General features: G+C 46.9%; 1 protein-coding gene across 2 annotated transcripts in view; it reads right to left on the reverse strand.

The window, feature by feature from the left end:
- Positions 1-527: 527 nt before the first annotated feature.
- PTBP1 (polypyrimidine tract binding protein 1) overlaps positions 528-15,817 on the reverse strand; it is a 30,150-nt gene continuing 14,860 nt past the window's right edge. For both annotated transcript variants that reach the window (XM_014958612.1, XM_014958613.1), the window contains 13 exons: positions 15,183-15,258; positions 14,044-14,216; positions 12,901-13,047; positions 11,579-11,749; positions 10,723-10,833; positions 10,185-10,359; positions 9,509-9,586; positions 8,145-8,284; positions 5,207-5,240; positions 4,613-4,705; positions 4,042-4,258; positions 3,717-3,794; positions 528-3,533 (listed from right to left, as the gene is read on the reverse strand). In XM_014958612.1, the coding sequence (XP_014814098.1) occupies positions 3,401-3,533; positions 3,717-3,794; positions 4,042-4,258; positions 4,613-4,705; positions 5,207-5,240; positions 8,145-8,284; positions 9,509-9,586; positions 10,185-10,359; positions 10,723-10,833; positions 11,579-11,749; positions 12,901-13,047; positions 14,044-14,216; positions 15,183-15,258 (1,626 nt within the window). In that variant the 3' untranslated portion in view covers positions 528-3,400. The remainder of the gene's footprint in view (positions 3,534-3,716; positions 3,795-4,041; positions 4,259-4,612; positions 4,706-5,206; positions 5,241-8,144; positions 8,285-9,508; positions 9,587-10,184; positions 10,360-10,722; positions 10,834-11,578; positions 11,750-12,900; positions 13,048-14,043; positions 14,217-15,182; positions 15,259-15,817) is intronic.

Consider the following 15,817-nt stretch of genomic DNA (forward strand, 5'->3'; position numbering starts at 1 on the left):
CCCACCCCCAGCAGAGCCCCCACAGCCCCATAAACCCTCTGCCCCTCCCAGATACCCCCCAAACCCAGCTCTGCCCCCAAAACACGCTGTGGGGACCCCCCGGTCTGCACGGGGGGGATTCACAGTGACCCCCAGAACTGAAGGAATCCCCGTCCCCGCTCTCCAGGAGCTCCCCCGGGAGCCGGAGGTTTGGGGTCAGACAGAGCTAAAGCACAACTACAGAGAACCACGTATTTGACTCAAAAGTGGGTTATTCCATGGGGATTAGCCAGAACGTATGGAAAGTTTAGGAACATGAAGTAAGAGTGTTGGAGTGTGACAGAGGCAGAGCGTCAGTGAAGGCCCCACAGCCTCTGACCCCCCGGGGCCCCCGGTGACAGCCCCCCCGGGCTCACCCCCCGTCACCAACAAACCAGCCCAGAGGTGGGTGAGGAGTCAAAGTTACACAAAATGAGGCAGCTGAAATCACATGAGAAGGAAAAATCAGAAGCAAAATAGGCACAATAAAAAGAGAGGAAAATCAGAAGCAAAGGATACAGAAGAAATTTATTGAAAGCACAAGTACAGACTGGCCAATAACTGCTTTCTACAATCTCAACAGTAAATAATGGAGCTACAGAAAGGTACAAAGGTTGTTATAAAATAGTTTTAATTTCATTTCTTTTTGCATTACAAACATTCTTTGAAAGAGGCAATGGAATTCTGATGGTGTGAATGCTTACCCTCCCCACCCCACCTTCCACAATACTGAACCTGGAATAGCTGTTATCAAAATATACAATACATCTGTTCACCATAAAAAACTGGGTTTTGCTGCCCCCTCATGTCTTACAACAGGTATAAAAAAATTATAAATATGTACACCCTTTTGTTACTCACATTCTTTACATGCAAACACAGGGATCCAAAGGAAAAACCCACCCTCGCCTGGTTGGGGGTCACCCCACTCCTCTGCTCACCCCCTGCAGGACTCTGTCTCCCGTGGGGTGACCAGGACAGCGGGGGCCACCGCAGGGGAGGGGGGGGCTGGTTCCAACGAGCCCCCTCCTGGGGTCAGGGGGAGGCTGGGGAACCCTTGGGCTGCAGGGGGACGTGGGGGGACAGAGCCCCTGCTCCCCACGGGCAGGAGGGACCCGTCCCCGCTCCGGGAGGAGCAAACTGGCTCCAACAAGGGCCACCAGGATCGGGACTGTCCCCGCTGAGCACCAGATGGTGGCAAGGACACCCGGAGCTTCCCAGAGGGATCTCAGGGCTCCAATCACAGGTTTGCTCAGATTTTGGGGTACCCAAACCCAGCGTCTCCTCCTCGGCTCCACTGGGGCACCACTTCCCGGGCAGAGGAGGAGGAGGAGGAGGATTCCCGGGATCCCCAGTCCCAGGGCTGCAGCCCGAGCTGACCCCCCCCCCAAGACGTCACAGGCTTCTCCAGCACAATTCACATCCTCGAGAGTTCGGGGAGGAACTAAGGAAAGTTAAGACTTTTCCGAACACTCAGTGCCAGGCAAGTCAAGAGCTCCCACACTAAGCAAGGAAATCATAACTTGCAACACTAAGACAATTAAAAAACAAACTTTGGTCCACAATTTGCAGAAAAACCCTGAAAAAAAGTACAAGATTCTTGTTATTTTGCATCCGAACAGGTTGCAGGTTAGAGGGAAATGTAAGGCAACATCGGATCACACGAAAGAGAAGGCAGAATGGCCTGGGAAAGAGTCGTAAGCCAGAAAAAACAAAATAAATGGTTGTATCATTGGGAACAAACGATCTGCTGCGTTCTACTTTTAATGAATTCCCTTCCTATAACTTAAAAGATCTGGGCTTATCGGTTAAAAAGGTAAAAACTTTAGCCTGGGTCCTTCTTCTTAACCTCACAAGCTGTTTGTGCTCGTTATCTCACACACTTTGCTTTTAAAAAATCTGCTTCACTGAACAGGTTTTATCGATTTCATTACGTTACTCACCCTCAGTCATGACCTCAGCCTGTAACTAAATTCCTGCCCTACAGTTTCAATTACAAAAAAAAAATAAAATAAGAAAGTACAGTATACAAGGGTAATACCACAAAGGAGTAAATTTAGATTATGTTTATACCATCTTATCATTCTATAAAAAGGTACTTAAACTATTTCTTTTGCATATAAAGAGATTAGAATATTTGGTCAACTGGAAATATTGCTAGGCACAGATGACAGCAACGGCATCAAAAGTATAATACAAGAATTAAAACAAAAAGCTCAAACGCTGAAGACATGCTATAAGAATGACGGCAGAGCTACATTGGTCTGGTTAATCTCAAATCAGGGGCACGAAGGTGACTCACAGGAACACCTTTCTAGACGTGGGATACCCAATAATTCTTCAAATCCTAGCCAAGTATTTAGATATATATATATACACACACAATTTGACAAACTCATAATGATTCGTCTTCACAAGTGTCCGAAGTGGTTGGTTTCGTATCCTGATCAGGCTCTGCCAAGGGCAGGGCAGGGGCTCGCTGGGACAAGGGGATGTGGTTTGGTTTGGGAACCTTTCCCCACCCAGACCTTCCCGCCGGGTCCCAGGGTACGGACACGGGCTCCCGAGTGACTCCCGCTCGCTGTGGGGGCAGCGAGAGGCCCCCGGCGGGTTGGGAAGGGGCACAAGGACATGATACTACACAGATGGGGACATCTCAGCGGGACACAACTGCCTCGGGAGCCAAAGCCTGATATTTTCTTTATCCACTTTGCCAGCTCCACTCACCCTTCCCCAGAGCCAGCGCTGCCTCCCCCAGCTCTGCCCCCGCTCCCTGCGGCTCTGAGCTCTCCCCAGAGCAGCACAAGGTCTAAGGCACAGGCAGAGGTGCAGGGTAAGGCAGGATTGATGCAACTTAATCCGTGTGCTGGGCAAGGTGGGAGCTCTACACACCATGCATTTCCCACAATCCTGACTCAAAGGCGCTAAAGTGAATTGACACAGTGGTTTTAGGTCTTTCAAGGCATGGATGGGTAAAGAAAATAAAAAAGGCATCAACGTGAAACCTGATAAACTTGTTAGGATCTGCTGTTTGGGGGAGAAGGAGCAGGAGGGGAGGGGAATTTCCCAGAGCAGGTTCCAAAGTGTAAACTTTATCTTGTGATTTTTATTTGAACAGTCAAGATTGTTACCCATCACCGCAAGGTTAGCAATAGGAATTAGATTTAATTTTTTTTTTTTTTTTAAAAACCGGTAAACTGATTTCTCTTTAAAAAAATAAAATCTCTGGTCTTTTAAGGTCACTTCAGCTGCATTTTTAAAGTGGCTTTTTTTTTTTTCTGGAATGATGGAAGTTGAAACCCTCGTGTTCAGCCTTTTAAGGTCAAGGCTGAACCCAAGAGGTTTTAAGTCAAGTCCATTTTGTCTCGCGCCTTCCGAAGCTTTAAATGGTGGACTTCGAGAAGGACACACGCAGGTGATGGTTCTCCCCCAGGTCATGATTATGGAGCTCAATGAGGGACTGAATGGCTTCTTCCACAGAGCCCATCTGGATCAGAGCCATCTTACGGTCCTTCCTGACGAGACACAAGTTTGGGTCACATTCAGTACCCCCAAAGTGTCCCCAACTCACTGCAAGTTCTCACCTGGCGCTCAACAAGGCCAGCAGAAATTAACTACCCGGGTAATCGCCATTTACTTCTACCCTCCTCATGCTGAAAGGCCCAGTGTGAGGACAGGACATAAGAGAAAACACTTACTGGAAGAATTTGAATCCTTTGACCATCCCACCATTGGTTGAAAACAGCATCTTAAGGTCTTCTTCGGTTACTGAAGGCCTGAAACAAAGAGTTTTTCCACTCAAATGTACATTGACAGACTGAATTAATCTCTAAAACCCAATTCATTAGAGCCTTTTCTAAATTCTCTACCAGTAGCTGCTTGGACTGGAAAGGCTGAGGGGCAGGAGGAAGATGGACAAGCCTTGCTCCTGACTGGCAGCAAACAGCTGATTATTTGCTCTCACACTGAAGCTGCACTCCCTTTTACACTCAGCCGTACAGGAATGCTCCTGCTGATACTTACGGAATATTGGACAGATGAAGAGTGGCAGAAGGGGGAAAGATGTTTTGGAAATTTTTGGAGCCTGGTTTCTTGAAGCGATGTAGAGGAGAATTGCCATAGTCCTTGGTCAGGCCGTGGTCCTCCTGGTTCTCGCGGGGCAGCTGCACCATGTGGTGCTTGGAGAGCGTGATCCGGACGGGCTTCCCATAGAGCTTCTGCCCGTTCAGGTGGCTCATGGCTGCAGGGGTGAGACACAGCACTGAGCACAGAGGCACCAGCTCTGTCCTGACACCTCAAAGCTACAGCTTCATCCGGTTCTTCCCTGCAGGTGCCTCATCCAGGACCCGCAGGAAGGCGCCGTCCCTCCGACTCCCTGCAGCTCTGGTTTCCCTCTAGATTCTCTCACAAACCCACCACCCCTTCTCCAGAGCTGCCCCACAGCCACACCACATGTGCAGGCAGGGAGTTAAGCACATGGAGACCTTCAGGTTTGGGGTCTTTTTTTGGAAGAGAAGAAAGTACTGACATTCAAGCTTTAATTACCCACTCGGTCTCTTAACGCTAAGTGCCTCAGACTGTGAAGCTTGCTTACCAAGCTGGGCCTGGTTCCCATCAGCCATCTGAACTAGGGCATTCTCTCTCTTATTAAATAAAATCTTCACCCTCTGCACATCACCATAGACTCCTTCAAAAGGGGAGGAAACAAGAACAGTCTTAGGTAGGGGAAAAGACAAAGTCGCATTCAACTTACTATTAGCTAATCAACCCAACAGCAAAAACATTCATTCACAACCAGAACTGATCTCATTCCAACCATGGCTACTTATTCTGCTCTAAGTAAGGAAAATTCTTATGTAGCAGAATAATAATGGAACAATACATTAAAGAAAAGATACTGGGTTTCAGCAAAAAGCAAAAAAATCTTACTGCCAGAAGACTGGACAATTTAGCATGCTATCACAATTTAAATCTCTTATAAAAGACATGCAAAGCAATAAACCATGCATAACTGAACATAAAATAAAGGCAAACTAAATTAAAATAGCGAACTAAGTAAACAATGTAAAAATGAAATTACGCATTCAAAAAATGGCAAACTGCAAACTGTACACTTTTGAAGTATCAAAAAAGTAAATCTCAAATAAATGAAAAAACAAGGTAATAAAAAGTGTGAATAATAACATACCGAAAAGAATAAAGAGGCATTGGGGTGTAACTCTCTTTAGAGAACAGCAGAGCAAGGCAGCGGAGGGACAGGGAAGAGGTAAGGAATCGAAGGGGAGAGCGAGGTTGCACAAATCGTCCACAACGAGGAAGGGCAGAGTCCCCGCAGGAAATGGCGAAATTGGTTGATGGATGATGAAGTTTTCAAGATGGTTAATATTGAAGGGCAGGTTGGTTTCCGAAGAGCAGGGTTTTTTTTTTTTTTTTTTTGGAAGGGGAATGTTTTTATTTTTTGTTTCAAGCAACAACAGGAAGCAGAAGTACCGTGCAGTCAGTTGGCAAAGAAATTCCGGATCAGGGGAAGAAAAAAAATTCAGGGATGGGGAGAAAAGAAAAAAGTAGCAAAAAACACAGGTCAGTAAATACATAAGGAAATATGTAGTGTTCCATCAGTCAGATTTATAGAATTCTACATACAATAACTTGTTTACAGAAACAGTTAATAGGTTTTACCTAGTGGAACACAATGATAAAGAAAAGGCATTTTTACTTAAGATATACAAAGAAGTAAGAGACAGTATCACAACAGAGTGACCTCTACAGGCTTTAATACAGAATTAAATTGCAACGGTGTTCCCAAAAATTTGACTAAAAATATTTTCTCTGATTACAAGTATTTCTTAGAAGAAATGACTTCATGGATCAAGTCAAAGCCACAGCTGCATTTGCTGCGTTAGCCCAGTGACTGCTGGAAGGGATCCATATTGCACACTGGGCTGTGACAAAACAAGAACAGCCCAATTTAGACCCCAAGCGCTGCCCTGGGAGCAAAGGGTTGTCTGGAGGAGCAGTTGTACTGCTGCAGGAAACCTCAAAGCTCTGCTAGAAGCTCTTGCTGTGAAGGAACTTGGTACCTCATTTGCAACCGAGGTGTATTCCTTTCCACCTCCGGGGTGTGGTGAGGCCACCCCAAGCCCCCAAACTGCTGTTCTCGACCAGAAAGGCAGGAGAAGCACCTCTGCTCCCAGGGACAGCACTGCCTGCACCCCAACAGCACCCAGGGCTCCCGGGGACAGCACTGCCTGCACCCCAACAGCACCCAGGGCTCCCGGGGACAGCACTGCCTGCACCCCAACAGCACCCAGGGCTCCCGGGGACAGCACTGCCTGCACCCTGACAGCACCCAGGGCTCCCGGGGACAGCACTGCCTGCACCCCAACAGCACCCAGGGCTCCCGGGGACAGCACTGCCTGCACCCTGCCAAGAGTCTGCATTCACAGTCCAAGGCAATGCAAGCTCAGACTGCTTCCACTCATGGTGGAAAGGAAAAACATGGAGTAATTTTGGTTTCCACAATTCCAAATGGGGAAAAAAAAAGCCTTAGGTGTGATTGCAGAGGAGTCACTCCAGAGAAATACTGTCTCTTGACTAACTGGTTGTGGCACAGGTAAGTTTCTACAACACTGATTATACAGGCAATGGAAAAAGTTTCAGGTCTGTTAGTTCACAGCTTCAGTACAAGTATCAAAGTCTCTCTAGCACAAAGATAAGCTGGATGGATAATGAAGAGCTCATCAAAAAACACAAGGCATGAAATAACTGCTCTCTCCTGCTGAACCAAGAGCTGTGCGTGTCACCCAGACACTGCTGGAGTGCTGGGAACACACAAAATTAAACAGGTCCAGCACAATCCCCATCCTGTCACCACTGCCACCCCAGCAATGCAGGGTCACCCCAAGAAGCTCACACTGGAGAGCATGATGCCGCTCGAGGGTGACGATGCAGCTCTAAAGGCTTAAGGCTTTTATCTGAGCAGCCAGTGAGGGCCCAGCCAGAGATGACCCAGCTCACGGGACGGCAGAGCAGCTCCTCAGCAAAGAGCAGCTCATCCCACCCAACGCTGCAGCACGGTCCCTGCCGTTATTTCATGCCCTGGGGAAAACAGTAATGACAGATAAAAAGAGCAGTCTGAAACACCGAGTCAATTGGTTCATCTCATCAAGAGTTAAATATTTTGATTGTTCATCACATCCAGGCTTCCTCTTTGATGCAAAAGAGGTTATGTGGTTACTCTGACATTTCTAGTAAGTTTTACAGCTTCGCAAAGTAGTAGTAACTTGTGTGCACAGTCCCAGCAGTTCAAGTGCTTTTCAGCAGAGACTCATCATACTCCACTGCACACACTGGAAGATTCTACACTTTCAATCCAACAAAGAGCCAAAGGCTGAAGAAAAACCCAAGATACCCGTATCAAATTCTCTTATTTATGATGCTGTCCTTCATTCAAAATGATTTTGGCTCAAATATTACTTGCTTTATTTTTAAAGACACCCAAATATTGCAACTCACTAAGTAGAATTGAAAATGTAAACTGTGAGCTGTTAAGGGGTTTAGCTAAGAAAAAACTTCCAGGAACCTTGGAAAGGGAAAATGTGCAAGCACATGGCAGAGGAAATACTGCACAGGTACGAGGTCAAGCTGGCGAGGACCAGACACTACACAGAAAGAGCAAAGGTCAGGACAAACTCTCTCTGTAGTTCTGAATTAATGGATTAAACACCAGAACATGCCATGGGTAAGAAAGAATGGACATGACTATTCCGTGACCCAAATGACACTGCTCCATGGAATGGCAGGGAGACTCCAAATCAAAGAGGGAGCAAGGGACAGGCATTGTAGTCTTTACGGGACAAGAGCAGGCAGGCAGCATCCTTGGCTTTGAACCATAGAAGAGCAAGATTTTAATTTGCAATGGACTTTCTCATTTCCCTTCAGCAACTAGAGTACTGATCTGCTTTGAGTTTTAGAGCCAGCAGAGCACGTCATCTGCTGTTCTAGTTTTGCCGTTTCCTTTAGGATACAGTAGGATTTCACTTTCAATGAGTTTCAGCACAATCTGTGTTCAGAAAGTGAAAGAGGTAACAGGAAGGAGAGAAGAGTAAAGTTAGGACTCCACTAACCTCGGGAATGAGATTGCTAATCAGCAGAACAGAGTTCCCTGCCCCAGCGAGGCCGGGGATGGCAATCCGTCCTGCTGCAGCCGCCGCAGCTGCTGCTGATGGGATAGCCAAAGGAGCTAGTGCATTGGGGACTGTCAGGCCTGGAAATTAAAGAATATTAACCAGTAAAGAGATTAACAGCACGTACTCTAGTGTATTTGCTGCACCAGAAGGGAGAACAGCACACCCTCCGTAACATGCAAGGAACCATTCAAACCCGTGACCGTGTATTTCAGGAGCAATGGGAGCCTCCAGTTCTGGTGCTGCAGGAAATGTTCTCATTCTACCAGTGTTTGCTCTTGCAGTGCCTGGTGCTTATGGGGTGCCTCCCAGCACCACCCTGTTGACTACAATATTTTGCGTGTGTCACAAGCAGCGGAGTCAGCACAAAGCCTCAGCTCTGCTGGTGCAGGAAAGGTATCACAAACAGTGCATTTGTAAGGCTCTTTCCAACCAGTGCATGCCAGAAATGTTCTTTAACCATGCATGTCACAACCAGACACTCTATGCTGCCACCAGCTCATCTCTTCTTCATCAAGGAACACTAAGGTTTTATCTGCAGGCAGCTCTAGTTGCCCTGTCAGCCCTCCAACAGGAAGGGCTTTTGAGCTCAAGCAACGACTGCTAGAAATCAATTAAACTTCCCCAAGTGGCAGGGTCTGTGTCCCCAACAGGACAGGACACCACCAAAACATTCATGGTTCTGCAGTTTGATCTGTGCTTGTTTGTCATAAGCAAGGAAATTCCATCAAGTTACAAGAAAGCCAACAGTGGTGGGTACACTATGGAAACCAATCCCAAACTGTTTAGCCTGGCACTGCAGGGAGGCCTTTTGTGTTTCAGCTCAGGCACTGGGCTACTTCTGTGAGTAGCCATAATTGGTCACCTGCAATAGGAGCAGCAAACTGTAACACTATGTAATTAGGCTCATGTTTAAATGCCAACTTTACTCAAAATATTTAGGAAAAAAAAAAGTATAAAGGTTCCTTGCTTTTGACCACGTTTACAGCAGTCAAAGTGAGTTCCCAACCTCTGGCAAGCACCTGAAAAAATTTGAAATACAGAAAAACCGACCTCTTCCCCCATCTCCCCTGATTATTTTAAACCCTGCCCTTTTCTGTTCTCTCTGATCCCACTACTCATTTCCCTTGTCGCAGGGATACTGCCCAGCCAGAGGTGCTACAGCTGCATCCCATTCCTAGTTGAGATTATGCACTGAAACATCCTTCTAACCCCTACAAAAATGCTGCCACTTAGCTTTAAAACATCAAGATGCCTTGGCAACAGAAAACCTATAGAAAATTTCAACTTACGAAATACAGTACCTGCAGCCTGAGGAATTGCAAAGGTAGGAGGAAAACCAGCTCCCGCATACGGAGAAGCGGAGATTATTCCTGGGGCTCCTGGGGAAAGGTTCACATGTTACACAGACACTCAACTGCAAGACGACTCTAGACTTGGCTGGAACACCATGACCTATCCTTCAACACGAGCATTTAGCTGAAAGCCAAACCCCAAAACATCAACAGTAATTCAAAAGTGCCCCTACTGTAACATTGGACTCTAAAGTTATAAACCCCTTCCTCCTCTGGCTCTGCTGGTCTCAAACTGCCACCAGGTCACAGCTGTGCCCAGAACCAGCCAGTACCTCCTGTCACTGTTTCACCACAACAAAGCTTTCCGAGTGTGGCTTACAACACCCCAAATTCTGGACTGGTCCATGCTGTCAACAAAACAGCAGGTGGCACTAGAAGCACAGACTGAAAACCTGAAACAGCTCTCACCCAAATGGAGAGGTGGTTTCAGAGCAGCAGCCTGCACCCACAGCCTTATGTCCCTGCTGTCTTTGTACTAGTCTGATTCCCTGGTTCTTAATTTTCCTCTTTAGTCACACTGTATTCCAACATTTCTGTGACCGAACACACTAGAACTGTGTCCCCTCCCTTTCCCCAGGTGACCACACAGTCACATCTGTCCTGCTCCCACTTCAGGAACCCTCACCGAAGGCAGCAGCCATTGTCTGATCCAGAGCAGGCTGGTTGTCCCCAGAAGGCAGGTCTGGCCGTGTGTAGTCTCTGCTCTTATCATTATTGTATTTGACATTGAGACTTGTGAGCTTTGAGAAGTCAATGCGCAGCGTGCAGCAGGCGTTGTAGATGTTCTGTCCATCCAGGGACTGCAGGGAAACAAACCTTTCTTCAGCCAAGACGCGTTTAACTACGTCACAGCAACAAACCCCCGAGGAGGTTCCATGTGTTTAACTGTCACAGCAACAAACCCCCGAGGAGGTTCCACCACCCCAGGCACCAGGGTGTCCCCTCAGATGGGGCCGGTCTCCTGCTCGGGGCAGAGCAAGTGCCACTTCATTTGCTCCCCTCAGCACCCACGGGCTCTCCCTGCCCTCTGCTCTCAGTGCGATCTGCCACGAGGGCAACGCTCGTGCCAACCCAACAGCTCCTGACACTGACCCCGGACTAACAAAAGCAAGCCTGGAAGTGGAAATAATTCCAGTGTTTGGCACTGCAGGGACACTACTCACCAGTTTGGCGTGCTGAGCACTCACTGGGTCAGCATATTGTAAGAGGGCCTGAAACTGGTTGTTCTTCGTGAAGGTAATTATTTTCAGGACTGTACCAAATTTGGAAAAAATCTGCAAGACAATATTTGCATATATCGTTATCTTATTTCCACTAAGTTCATTTCCTAGTGATTATATTGATCGATCACACTGAAACAACACAAGTTATCCTTTCACCTCTTTAGCTTTCCAACCTAAACACGGCACGAGACTAGACAAACCTCAGGGTGACTGAACTACCCCCTTAATGAAGTTTTTGTCTCTTTGAATTCTCACACAGGAAGATTCACAGACACCTTCACAAATGCAACTCCCCAAGTGTAAGGGATCCTGAGATGCAGCCAAGCTTGCATTTCACACACGAGGATTCCCTTCAGCAGCCACAGGCAACAGCAGGAACCTCCCAAACAGGCCACTGCCCAAGTGACTCCCGGACACTGCATTTGCTTCCCTGACCCTGGCACAGGGACATGGAGCAGCTCCTTCTGCTAAAACCTAAAGAGAACTCAAAGAGCTGTCTTGAAAACATTTATGTTTGTCCCTTGCACCCTACAAGACTGAAATCCAATTAAAATGGACCAGCAATCCAATCTCTGGAAATTCAAGTCTGGCCAGATTGGGACCAAAAATAGAAGACTCTTGAGTAGGTGTCTGGGTCCCCAGAAAGTAGAAATTTGACAACTATTTTCAGAACTCGAATTATACAGATAAAAACCATGTGCTGTTAGAACACAGACACTGCAATACAACAATTCACTATTTGTTGCTACCCCTTCCTCCAGGACAATCCTCAAGAAGCTGCAGCAACGTGTTTTACCTGATGCAGGACATCGAGAGTGACAGGATAGAAGAGATTCTCCACAATGATCCTCAGGACGGGGCTCTGCCCAGCCATTGCCATTCCCGCATCCACGGCCGCGGCGGAGGCCAAGGGCACCAGGTTCCCCGACTGGACGGAGTTCACAGCCTGCAGAGCGGCCTGGGCACGCTGCAGAACACACACACACTGTCAGACCCACACACCCACACTCCAGCTCCTACCTGCACACTGCCAGGACTCAGCAGTCTGCAGAGGAGAGACATCTACTGTTCCTAAGGCTGGGGAGGCAATGACTTTTTTAAACACGGACAGTACAGAGTGCCAGAGCAATGCAAAAATACCAACTAAATAAAATATTAAGGGCTTATGCTACTGCTAGAACATTGCTCAGCATCTACCAATGCAGCAGAATTATTCCATTGTTTCAAAAAAAGGAAAAAATCTATGCTCTGCTGGGGTGAAACCTCATCTCCCGACTACTACAGAAGCTGACAAGACAAAGATTAAGGCATATCTGCTACAGGGATCCAGGAGTGACAACTGACTTGGTGTATTCCTGCAGATTCCCCTCACACACACACATTACTGTGCTCACTGTTGGGCTCTGTGAGATGCACCCAACGGCAGCATTTTGGCTGCAGAGCGTGGACTCTCCAGCCCGGCTGAAAGCCAGCCCGAAAGGCAAGAGGAGCCCAACGGGAGCTGCTCAGCAGCCACCCCTGATAAGGAAGCACCAAGTAACTTGAACTTCTTTTCAGCATTCCTGTCCTGAAAGATTGCCAAGAGCAGTAGAGCAGAAAAAGGGAACTTTTTACCCCGTGCAGAGCAATCCTGCACAGAAACTCCAGACAGCCCAGCCGAGGCCTTCAGGACGGCTGTGTTCAAGCACCGCCTGCCCCGGAGCCAGCGCTTCCCACAACAGACCATGCTCTGCTGCTGACACAGGGTTTGCCCCACCACAGCTTCATTTTATAAATCTTTCCAATATTAGAAACAAATGTCCTAAAGCACTAGATGTTAATCGTGTCTTTAGATAATGTTTGTAACTAAGGAATGCTAAACCACCACTTCTTGTGATCTCATATTCACGCCTGCCATCGAGGCAGGCCCAGCAGCTCAGGAACAGTCTGCTGAAGCTGTGAGTAAAAGCTGTTACAGGAGACCTATCCCAGCAGCTAGAAACCAGTAGGTTCTGTTCAGCACTTTGGTATCAAACCAAATCTCGGCACCCTCCCAGGCCTGCACCAGCAGCACCAACCAAACCAGCAGAGAACACGGTCCCTCCCACCAGGACGACAACGAACAGAAGGAGAACGAACTGCTTGGTTTGGAGAGTTGTCCGTCTTCAGCTCCTTGTGGTTGGAGAACTGGATGTAGATGGGCTGGGTCCGCAGGATGGGAGTGACCGTGGTGTAGTAGTTCACCATGGTGTTGGCCGCCTCCTCCGTGTTCATCTCTATGAAGGCCTGCGCGGATCAGACCAAACCCCACAGTGAGACGTGGCTCCCGCTGGAGACAGCGTCAGCACCCGACAGCAGCATTGCACCACGGAGAGCTCGGGAGGAGCTTCCAGCTCAACTGTAACTGCATCTCATTTTCACAACTGCATTTACATGCAAGTTTCTGTACACAGAACTAAGAGCCAACTGTACGTAGAATAAATGAGACTGACTTAACATCTGTGATGTTCTGCTCTCACCCCAAGACCTCCCTGCCATGGGTATCTGGGAACCCGACAGTGACACATGTGCCTACAACAACAATCCAGACTCCCCAACACTTGTATTTAGCAGCTTCCCACGCTCCTCTCCAGAGCAGGAAGCACTGCTTGTACCTTTATGGTCTTCTCTACTTCGTAACAAAAATGTAAGGGACTGTAGCGAGTCATTCTATTAAGTACTTACGTATAATCACACCATGCAATATATCACAGGCGCATTTTCATAATTAAGATTAAAGACACAGTATTTTAGGCGATGATTAAAGTTGGCTTGCTTTTTTACTCTTGGGTAACGCAGGAGGTGTGCACTAATTTGGTAGCTAAAATTGTCTTACAAATTAAGGAGTGTTTCAGCTGTCCCCAGCTCATTTCTTCTATCTGTAAAGGTGTCCTTAATATGCAAACTTACAACAGTGGTTACTCAACTGTCAAGCCATCTCGAGTGAAAAAGGCCAACTCATGTCACTGCTGTCCAAATAATTCACCTGGTCTGTAATTTAAAAACCAGGCATAATGCTAATTAGAAGCAACAACCTATAATTATGGACTTAGCTCCTTGTGCAGTCTGAAAATAGTATTTTCTACAGCTCATGGGATAATCATGGAAAAGTAAAATAATAGTATGCAGAAGTTATTGACTCCTAATACCTCACAGTTGTTTAAACAACTTGGATCTGGTTTACCCATGACAAACTCATCACACCTTTGACATAATCCCTGCTTTCAATTAGGGAGACAATACCTGATTTTTTCCTTTCAACATGAGAAGGTTGGTGACCTTGCCGAAAGGTAAGCCCAAGGAAATGACCTCCGCCTCTGTGACGTCACTGGGGAGTTTTCGGACGTGGATTACTCGGGAAGGGACCCCAGGACTCCTATTGTCACTTTTGAATTTTTTGCTGTCGTTTCCATTAGCTGTGAAAAGCAAGAGTTACTGCTTATTAGACTGCGTTGGAAAGAATATGCACACACAAATTCTGAGCACACAGTTTGTGCTCCCCATCCAGTTATTACTCTCAATTACAGAGAAATTCAATCGTCCAATTTAGAGTCTGAGGACACATGGTTTTACTCATATTTTTTTTTTCCTCCAAATTACACGATGGAGTGACATAGCTGAATGCCACTGCAGTGGAGTCAACTCCCCAGTGGCCGTTTTACAGCTTGTTTACAGCACACCCCCACCCACCCACATTTCCACTCGGGGTAGGTCTGAGCCACTCATCCCATCCCCCCTCACCTCCCCTTGGCTCCAACCACAGCTCCTGGCAACGCAGCGACTTGACAGGGACACCTTAAACCAACTGCCATTAAAACAAATATGAACCAAAACCTAAGTTTGGGCCCTCTGGATTACACACATGGCAAAGGCCCCCAGCAGCACAACACCAGGGAGAGGAGCTGATCCAGCTGGGCAGGGAGGCCACAAAGACAATGGTGGCCTCAAGTGAGACAATTCAGGGCCCTGACACACACCGAGGGCACAATTCTGGACTGAGTGCCCATGGATACTGTCTGGGGTGAGACTACTGACCTCTGGATGGCATAGGGCTCCCAAACAGCAGCAAACCACTGCATACAGCCAAAATAATCCTACATGAAATCCAACTGTGCTTTAAGTGTGACAGTTTACAGCAAACCCTGAACGTTCTAATTCTGTAAAATCAATTTTAGCAACTGTTCTGTAAAAATTTTATTCAATCTACTACCCTTGTAAGGGTATAGGACAGAAGTTTATTATTATTCAACACTGTCCTACAAAGGGCCTAAGTAGTACTAAAAATGCAGAGATTTTAAAACTAAGACTGAGTGGGAAAAAACAGGCCTCCTCCCAGTATTTGCAATACATATCAGTTGTTATTCTTTTATCAGCAATATTACCTGCAGAAGAAGAGTTGTTGCTCATGATAAAGGGTCCGTTAGTAACACAAGTAGAGAAAAGCTCGTCAGCTCCCCGCTGGAAAAGAAAAGATGAAAGGTAAACTGACAGCATTTTTACCAAATTCTATTCAGGTACTCCTAAAGCAGAACAATTGAGATTCAGGTGTAGAGAAGCTGAACAGAAGTGTAAGTGAAAATACACTGACGGTGGGCAGTGAACCTCACCTCCACCATAAATAAAAGATAAGTAAGATCCAATTTAGTAATTGAGTAGCACTACCCAGTATCTCTTTTCAGCTAAGCATCAGGAATCTTAAGAGATGAAGCATCACTGAATTGTCTGAGGCCACTAAATGCAGCACTGTGCACCAATACTCACATTTTCCTCTGGTATCTAACAAAAGGGGATTTGGACCACTCCTATCAGACAAGACTTTCTTTTTTTAGGTTAAGCTAGAACAATGCTGTAGTTGATCAGGAACTGCAAAACAGACAGGCCTCCAGGCATCCATCAAGAAGACAGATTATTTTACTGGGGATTACCAGGAGGAAGGAAGTCTTAAGCAAAAGACAAGTTATCAGAAACCGGCCCAAACTGTTAGAGTATGACCGGGCAATTATGAACCAAAGATGTG

The sequence above is a fragment of the Calidris pugnax genome, unplaced genomic scaffold, assembly GCF_001431845.1.
Source record: "Calidris pugnax isolate Ruff unplaced genomic scaffold, ASM143184v1 scaffold425, whole genome shotgun sequence".
NCBI classification, from domain to species: Eukaryota; Metazoa; Chordata; class Aves; order Charadriiformes; family Scolopacidae; genus Calidris; species Calidris pugnax.